This window comes from Monopterus albus, unplaced genomic scaffold, assembly GCF_001952655.1.
Source record: "Monopterus albus unplaced genomic scaffold, M_albus_1.0 scaffold599.1, whole genome shotgun sequence".
NCBI lineage: Eukaryota > Metazoa > Chordata > Actinopteri > Synbranchiformes > Synbranchidae > Monopterus > Monopterus albus.
The window spans coordinates 27,608-36,946 of NW_018128479.1; the positions used below are offsets into that span (position 1 = coordinate 27,608).

Here is a 9,339-nt window from a genome sequence, read left to right on the forward strand (position 1 = left end):
GCATTCCAGGAAAAGAACCTCATACCAACTGTGAAGCATGGAGGTGGAAGTGTCATGGTTGGGGGCGCCTTTGCTGCAGCAGGACCGGGTCAGCTCACCATCATAGAATCCACCATGCACACCTCACAGTATCAGAAAGTGCTTGAAGAACATGTGAGACCATCGGTTAGAAAATTATAGCTGAAGCAGAACTGGACCATGCAACATGACAATGACCCAAAACATACTAGTAAATCAACCAAAGACTGGCTGAAAAAGAAGAAATGGAGAGTCCTGGAATGGCTAACACTAGCTATTAGGGGCTAGGGTGTGCTATCTTTTTCCTCAGAATAGGCATTTTTGTAGAATTACATTTACAGAAGATCTTGAAAAGACTTTTCTTCAGTTTTACTTGTTTAGCTGTATTACTTTAATCTCTCTGTATTGTTAAAATTGAGATTAAATAACCATACATTAAAACATGTTACAAAATACACATGCTTTCAAAGGGTGTCCTAATTTTTTCACGACTTGTATGTACAATTTGACTCTGCTTTCCTCAGTGTGCAATAGTCCTTCACTTTTATGTGGAAGTCCTTTTAACTTTTCAGCAACTGTGGTTGTCAGTCAACTTACTAGCAACAAGACATTGCTGACCCCATGGCCACAGAAAACATCAAATCAAATCAATGCTATATTTATAAGGTATAAATGTATTTAAATTGGATTAAAATAAAATAATGGCTAAATGATTATGAATGAACAGTGACAATAAACAGCTAATGTATAAACCTTTAAATGTGCTGTTTGTGAACATAAATTTTATTGGTATTACATTTGCATCATGCATTGTGCTTTTATTAGGATAAGAACTGAAACATTGGCTTTGTCAGGGCCACTCGGCGGCCGCTGCCTCTCCTCCTTTTTGTCTCTTTGTTTTCTCCGTTTTGTGGGCTCTGCACCTCAGCCGTGGTGCATTGTTATGTATGTCCTAATGGAATGCTACGCTGACAGTTACTGTTGCGTTTTGGCTTGACTCCATTTACACGACATAGACACTACACTACACACACCCTCAGTTTTGATTCGTCTCCGTGGCTTGGCTTTTTGAGAATACTTACCCTGTTCTTCTACCGTGAGTTTGTGTGAGCACCTGTTCGTTCTGGTCCCCTTTGTCATCACTGCCCCTCCTTTATTATCACTGCCCTTCGTTTGTTGTCAGTATTACGGACCCTGTTTTGTTGTTACGTTGGTGTTGTCTTATTTTGTCCCATTAAACCTTTGTTTTGTACTAGCACCTGGGTCAGCTATCTTGTGTCCTACCCCTAGTTCTCCCTCACCCTCCTGGCGAGGGGGGCAAACCCTAACAGGCTTCTTCTGAATGAAAAATCGCCTAATGCAACTATTAGTTCACTGTACAGATTTTTCTCACAAAACCTGATGAAATGTTTGACAATAGTCAACTAAGTCAATTCCAAAAGCTCGCTGATGACAAACAATGACACAGTTGAAGTATATTATCTTCATTACGGTCACATGATGCAGCTGTGTTTCTGCTGTCGCAAAATGACAGAGGAGAAGCTTAAAAGTCAGCGCTCTCAAAATCAGCTCACTTTAGGGAGTAGCATTCTTGATAGTGTCTGAGGCAAGCTTGGTTACAACAATAACCCACCAGTCAACTGTGTGACCCCTTATTAAATATTGCGTTGTTTTTACATTTAGCATCCAAGGTAACACAAAGTGAACCCAGAACAGAAAACTGTTACAATGTCTAACGCCACATTTGTTCACCCTGCAAAATTTTATATCAGTGGGTTTTCTGACATCCCTCATGTTAAATATTTTTATGTCTGCCTGTGTTTTGTCTATATCATAACTGTTCTTGGGAATGGCCTCCTCCTCTCAGTGATTTACCTGGTCAAGACTCTGCATACTCCTAAATACATGATTGTGTTCAACCTGGCTTTGACAGATTTGTGTGAGAGCACTGCTCTCATCCCAAAAATCTTGGACATATTTTTGTTTGACAACAGATACATTGTCTATGAGGCTTGTTTAAGTTATATGTTCTTTGTTTGGTTCTTTGTATTCGTGCAGTCATGGGCACTTGTGATTATGGCATATGACAGATTTATAGCAATTTGCTTCCCTTTAATGTACCATAGTATTGTGACCAAACCAGCTATTGTTGGAATGCTGGCATTTACATGGGTATTGTTATTGAGTCTACTAGCATTTATTGTTGGGCTAATTGGTCGTCTCTCCTTCTGTGGATCTGTGGTGATACAAAGTTTTTTCTGTGATCATGGGCCAACATATCGTCTGGCTTGTAATGACAACTCTTTAAATTATGCCATGGCATTTGTTGTCTTAATTGTAATATTTTGTTTTCCTCCTGTACTGATAGCATTAACATATATTTGCATTTCCATAGCACTGAGCAGGATTTCATCAGAAAAAGAACGAATCAAAGCATTTAAAACTTGCACTTCTCATTTGATTCTTGTTTCAGTTTTTTTCATACCACTCCTGGGCACGAACATAGCTGTAATGACCTCCTACATCCATCCTAATACCAGAATCATAAACTCAGCTTTGACACACATCATACCACCTTTGCTCAATCCTATTATTTACTCTTTAAAGACAAAAGAAGTTTTGAGCTCTATCCGGAGGCTTTGCAAACCCATTAGGATGAGAAACATCACCTTGTCCAAAAAGGCAACCTCTGTGTCACCGCATTGACATATTTAGCACAAATGTGGTTTGTAACATTTTACCATTAACTTTTTAGTTGTAAGTACTGCATATTTACTTTTAAATTATGGTTATGTTGGGTTTTTTGTCATTTGCTGTATTTTACTGTTGCATTAGCTATATGATGATCTGTCTTGCAAAATGAAATCAGTGCAGGGGCAGGCTGGCAACAAAAAGCGGCCTAGGAATGAAATTATGGAGAATTGATTTGTCAAAGTGAAACTGTTACAAGATTGAATTAGTCTAACATAAAACAATGGACCTAATTTTCTAAGGTTCCTCCCATCATATTTAGAAGTTAGAATAATGTAATGATCACATCTAATTTGAACTGACCTAATAATCGAAAATGATCAGGTCTATATACACTACATGTCCAGGTCTTTTGAAAGAGGCTCTGTGAAATATGGAGTTTCAAATCTGTCTCTGCTTTCTCTTCATCACTGCCTTCTGAGGCCCTGTCTGCTTCTCCCCTCTCTCCCACAGCTGTGACCTGACTCCATAAAGGTCTCTACAAAGACCTCTTCCTCCAAACTTTCCTTGCTTCTGTCAGATTAATTTGTCTATTAAAAAAAAACATAAATCAACCCATATTTGGACCAACAAGCGCATCAAATATTATGCTGCATTCTTTAAAATCTGAATGAAAAGCCCAAACTTACTCTTTGAAGACAGATGAAGTGCTGAAATTTATAAGGAAATTTTGCAAAGCTATTAGGATGAATAACTATAATGGCAATTTTCAGTATATCCATTTATATTGTTCATTTACATATTAAACTATAGTCTGCTACCAACTATGGTAACAAACTGTGATAACCTTTCACAAACTGGACATGTGAACTCTGCTTTGTGCTGACACATTGAATGCCTGAGGTATCTTTGTTTACTGCACAAGCAACTGTAACACCCGCAGTCCTTGAAAGAATCTCCTTTGAAACTCATAGATGCATGATTGTTCTCAGTGTGCACTCCTTTTGTGTGATGTTATCCTTTGCTTTATATTTAACTGAATCTTCTTTATTCTTTGAGTCTCTGTGACATGCCTCTCTGAGTGCTGTTGTAGACAACTCCTTTCTGCAGAAATAAATTACACAAAAAACGTATCCATCTCAACTCTCTTTATTTCTCACTCATTGATGGTTGTTCATATATTATAGAGAATTAAGGAAAGCACAATTTCTTAACAACAACCTAATCCCTTTCCAAAAAAGGTGACCTCTTTATCTCTGTTGTATTGACAGAATTAACATAAATCTGTTTTGTAATGTTTTGTTATTAACTTCTTAATGGTAAGAGCTACATTTTTATTTTTGAATTGTGATTATGTTTTATTGCCATTTACTGTATTTACTGCACTATCCTTGTAATGATTTGTCTTGCAAAATAAAATTAGGTATGACCATGTGACGCTTTACTGCGTAAAATCACATTTTTGGTAAAAAGTCACCTTCCATCAGTGGCAGGTTTATTGACAGGTTCATATGACTTTTCTTCATTGTTGCTCATTAAAATCCTGGCTAAAATGTTTTCACTGTAAAGGAGAAAGAGAAACCTGAATATCACAGCAGTCTTGAAAGTGTCATAAAAGCTATAGGAGGTTGCCTGGACAGCTTGCTAATTGCTGGTCATGGCGGTTGTGCTGTCCTCGATTCACGCCTACTTTCGTGACACTAGACAGCCAGCGAACAAATAAAAGGTTGAAGCTCCACACAAGGCTTGCTTTTCTTGTTTAATGGAGTTTATCCTTATATTATACTTGTAACTAAACAGATGAAATGGAAAAACAAATTAGCATACATGACGTTACTACGTCAAACATCAACCCAGCTGCATTAGCACACAGAAACACAACACGTAAAATGACAGCAATTACTACAACAGAAAGAGCTTACTTAACACAGCACCACTTACAAAGACATAGAATTCCACAAGGACAAGCACTAGGTGAAGAATGATGAGTCCAAGAAATGTTTGGAAATACTGAGGAGAAACTGTTAACTTCTTCCAACAAAGACGTCCAAGATATTCTAACTCTAGTGTGAGCTCTCACTCCTTATTTTTTGGCTATCCCAGAGATACACAGCGTGAAGACCTCTCACTCTGATGAGTTTTTCCACACCAAGATTCTAACTATTGTATTTGTGCTTTTAACTATGAACTGTTCTAACTTATTTAACTTATATCTTAACCAAAGGCATTACACTCCCCGCTTGAGATAATGAAATTATATCACTACAATTTTCAATATGCATATAAACATCTTTCAAACAGTGTGAATTAACATTAAGGTTTACTCAGTCTCTGAAACAAGAACTATAATGTCTGTGACTGGTCTTAGGTACACCGTAGCAGTACCTTTTTTCACAGTCCGTACTTCCACCTTGCGGACCCTCTTGTCATTGCTTGGAATGACCTTTACAACTAGTCCTATAGGCCATTCATTCCTGTTGGCTTGAACATCCTTTAACAGAACCACATCTCCCTCTTTGATGTTGGCCCTGCTTTCAGTCCATTTTGTGCGGCTTTGTAAGGCAGACAAATATTCTCTCTTCCACCTTTTCCAAAATGTGTCTGCCAGGTTCTGAACCTGTTTCCACTGTTTTTTGAACAACTGTCCTGAAGAAAAGTTCCCAGAGGGTGCTGAGACTGCGCTCATTTTCTGAGTGAGCAACACAGCTGGGGTGAGTATGCCAGGACAGTCCGGGTCAGTAGATATGGAGACAAGAGGCCTGGCATTAATAATCGCCATAACTTCTGCCATAAAGGTGCTTAAAACCTCGTGAGTGATGCGTGATGATCCATTTTGTAACAGCATTGCGTCCAGAATGCGTCTGGCTACACCAATAAGGCGTTCCCATGACCCTCCCACATGAGATGCGTGAGGGGGGTTGAACACCCAAGAACATCCTTTCTCATGAAGGTACGTTGTTAACGCTGTGTTGGCGGTATCTAAGCTCAGTTCCTTGCAGGCTCCCACAAAATTGGTACCCCTGTCTGAACGCAGGAGCTTAGCTGGTCCCCGAACAGAAAAGAACCTCCTTAGTGCGTTTATAAAACTGTCTGTCGACATTGCTTCGATCAGTTCAATATGCACAGCCCTAGTTGACATACACGTGAAGAGTACAGCCCACCGTTTACTCTGAGCACAGCCACCTCTCGTGCGCCGCGTAACAACTGTCCATGGCCCAAAAACATCCATGCCAACAGAGGTAAAAGGGGGTTCTGGAGTGACCCGGTCAGTAGGCAGGTCAGACATTTTCTGCGCCTCCATCTTGCCTCTCAGTTTTCTGCAGGTGACGCACTTATGAATGACTGCGGCTACGAGGCGCTTACCTCCGACTATCCAATATCCAGCACCACGGACAGCTCCTTCAGTAATGTGTCGTCCTTGATGAGCCACTTGTTCATGGACCCATCTAACCAGTAATGTGGCGATGTGACTACCAGCTGGAATGATCAAAGGATGCTTATCATTCTCTGAATGATCCATTTTGTAACAGCATTGCGTCCAGAATGCGTCTGGCTACACCAATAAGGCGTTCCCATGACCCTCCCATATGAGATGCGTGAGGGGGGTTGAACACCCAAGAACATCCTTTCTCATGAAGGTACGTTGTTAACGCTGTGTTTTCGGTATCTAAGCTCAGTTCCTTGCAGGCTCCCACAGAATTGGTACCCCTGTCTGAACGCAGGATCTTAGCTGGTCCACGAACAGAAAAGAACCTCCTTAGTGCGTTTATAAAACTGTCTGTCGACATTGCTTCAATCAGCTCAATATGCACAGCCCTAGTTGACATACACATGAAGAGTACAGCCCACCGTTTACTCTGAGTGCAGCCGCCTCTCGTGCGCTGCATAACAACTGTCCATGGGCCAAAAACATCCATGCCAACAGAGGTGAAAGGGAGTTCTGGAGTGACTCGGTCGGCAGGAAGGTCAGACATTTTCTGCGCCTCCAGCTTGCCTCTCAGTTTTCTGCAGGTGACGCACTTAAAGAAGAGAGAGAGACCTGAATTTCATAGCAATCTTGAAAGTGTCATAAAAGCTATGGGAGGTTGCCTGGACAGCTTGCTAAATGCTGGTCATGGCAGTGTTCATCAAAGAGCTTTCAGTTTGCACTGGTACGTTATCAAATGGATTTTCATCTTAGCCCCTGCATGTGTTTTATTTTCCCAGTAATTTATAGCAGTGGTTTATAGTGTAAACCCATGAATGTGTACAGAAATTCTCCTTGGACACAAACTAGTCTGAGGTCTTTTGACCAATTTTGTTATGGCAGCCCCCCTCACCAGGAGGGTGAGGGAGGACTGAGGTTGGGCTCAAGTTTGCAGACCCAGGTGCTAGGGGAAAAAACATGTTGGTTGCTGGTTACAAAAAAACACAGAGTATCAAAAGAACATAACAAAGTCCAAGTATATAAAAGTCCAGGTAGAGTAAAGATGGTGGAGGGAAACAAACAGGGGAATCCAGGGACTGACGCAAAAACCAAAAGGGCAGGAAGATGAAGACGGACAGGTGAAAGAACAAAAAGACCAGTGTACACAATGCAATCCACAACACAGGAACTGTCAGCGTGGAAAACAAAGGCATGTATTGCTAACCGCATAAGTGGTGTGATAGAGTCAAGCCAAAACACACAGAAACTGTCAGCGTAGCATTCTATCCACGTACATTACGCGGTACTTGGTTAATGTTCCAGCGAAACTGGAGCATCTGTCAGTGGTATAAATAAGGAGGAGAAGGTAATCATCGGGATGCACCCCAGCTGTGTGCATCGACAAACCAGTTGCTAATTACTGGAATGCAACACAGCTGAGGTGCAGAGCCCACAGGATCGAGAAAATAGAGGAGAGAAAGATAGAGGAGAGGCAGCGGCCGCCGAGCGGCCCTGACAAATTTGGCCAAAAGGTCTTTGATGTAAAACTCCCATATAGGGGTGTGCGATATTGACAAAACAATATTATCTAGATGTTTTTTGTGTTATGTTGTGCTAGGTTGCTCTTGGTAATGTCAGATTAATTGTTTCTTACTAATTATAAAAGTCCCCCTTTACTGAATCCACACACTCACACAGTCTCGTGTTGTACCTGGTGTATGATTTTGCCTTCAAATTTATGTTTTGAGTCTACACAGGAAGGCATTTTTGAAGGAATACAGAGTTCATTGTTTATTCACTTTTCTTCAGTATGAAAATCACTAATCATATAATAACATTTGTTGTAAATTTGTCCTATTTTTACACTGCCATTAACAAATACTTCAATATCCTGGTGACAGTCAACTGAGTCGATTGGATCATCTCATAGATGATGTACTCTGAGACAGTTACATATTTAAATATATCACTGATTCATGATCATGTGGCACAGCTACTTGCATTTTTACTGTCCCAAATGAAAGGGATAAAATATAAAAGACAGGTCTCTCACTTTAGGAAACTCCACACCTGCTGTCTGAGGTGAATTCAGTTATAACAGTTCCCTTCAGTGAACTGTATTATCCTTTATTATATGTTGTTTTCTCTTTTAACACTGAGTGAAAAAAATGCACATACAAGAGAAAGCTGCTATTTTATCCAATGCTACATTTGTTTACCCTGTAAAATTCTATCTCAGTGGGTTTTCTGATGTCCCTCATGTTCAGTATTTTTTATATCTTCCTGTGTTTTGTCTATATATATATATGACTGTTCTTGGGAATGGCCTCCTCCTCTCAGTGATTTACCTGGTCAACACTCTTCATACTCCTAAATACATGATTGTGTTCAACCTGGCTTTGACAGATTTGTGTTGGAGCACTGCTCTCATCCCAAAACTCTTGGACACATTTTTGTTTGATAGCAGATACATTGTCTATGAGGCCTGTTTAAGTTATATGTTCTTTGTTTGGTTCTTCTTAGGTGTGCAGTCATGGACACTTGTGATTATGGCATATGACAGATGTATAGCAATTTGCTTTCCTTTAATGTACCACAGTATTGTGACCAAACCAGCTATTGTTGAAATGCTGCTGTTTGTGTGGGTTTTTATATCGTGTCTAATAACATGCATGGTTGGATTTCTTAATTGTCTCTTCTTCTGCGGATCTGTGGTGATAAAAAGCTTTTTCTGTGACCATGGACCAACATTCCATCTGGCCTGTAATGACAACTCTGTAAATTATATAACAGCACTTGTTATTATTACAACTGTCTCTTTTCCTCCTATATTGATAGCACTGACATATATTTGCATTGCTATAGCACTGAGCAGGATTGCATCAGGACAGGAAGGACTCAAAGCTTTGAAAACTTGTACTTCTCATCTGATTATTGTGGCTATTTTCTTCCTACCAGTCATAGCCACCAACATGGCTGTGTTACGGTTTAGTCCCCCTCACCAGGAGGGTGAGGGAGAACCGAGGTAGGACTCAAGTGTGCCAACCCAGGTGCTAGTGAGAAAAGGGGGTTTAATGGAACAATACAAAGTAACAAAAATAACGTGTCCATGTACATATATCAGCAAAGTAGGGCAGAAATGGCGGAGGAGACCAGGACAAACAGGTGAGTAGAACGGACTAATGGCAGGACTCAAGAGCGGCGGAGGGTGCAGACCGAACTAT

At 40.4% G+C, this 9,339-nt stretch overlaps 3 protein-coding genes across 3 annotated transcripts in view; 2 read left to right on the forward strand and 1 right to left on the reverse strand.

The window, feature by feature from the left end:
• Positions 1-54: 54 nt before the first annotated feature.
• LOC109953269 (olfactory receptor Olfr180-like) lies at positions 55-2,724 on the forward strand. Its single transcript, XM_020588697.1, has 2 exons — positions 55-153; positions 1,735-2,724. Exons 1-2 carry the CDS (start codon positions 55-57, stop codon positions 2,722-2,724), a joined length of 1,089 nt encoding a protein of 362 aa, XP_020444353.1.
• A 2,288-nt stretch (positions 2,725-5,012) lies between these two features.
• LOC109953271 (uncharacterized) lies at positions 5,013-6,229 on the reverse strand. The gene has a single exon (XM_020588698.1). The coding sequence runs from the start codon at positions 6,227-6,229 to the stop codon at positions 5,030-5,032; it is 1,200 nt and encodes a 399-aa protein (XP_020444354.1). The 3' UTR covers positions 5,013-5,029.
• Positions 6,230-8,283: 2,054 nt separating this feature from the next.
• Positions 8,284-9,339, forward strand: part of LOC109953272 (olfactory receptor 146-like) — a 2,135-nt gene continuing 1,079 nt past the window's right edge. The window contains exon 1 of the mRNA XM_020588699.1: positions 8,284-9,093. Within this exon, the coding sequence (XP_020444355.1) occupies positions 8,284-9,093 (810 nt within the window). The remainder of the gene's footprint in view (positions 9,094-9,339) is intronic.

Bases quoted from the DNA above. Each gene is read 5' to 3' on its own strand.
- LOC109953269 (XM_020588697.1), top strand. From the start codon at position 55: ATGGTTGGGGGCGCCTTTGCTGCAGCAGGACCGGGTCAGCTCACCATC. The intron at 154-1,734 runs GTGAGACCATCG...AACCCAGAACAG, and splicing joins AGAAAGTGCTTGAAGAACAT to AAAACTGTTACAATGTCTAA.
- LOC109953271 (XM_020588698.1), bottom strand. From the start codon at position 6,229: ATGGATCATTCAGAGAATGATAAGCATCCTTTGATCATTCCAGCTGGT.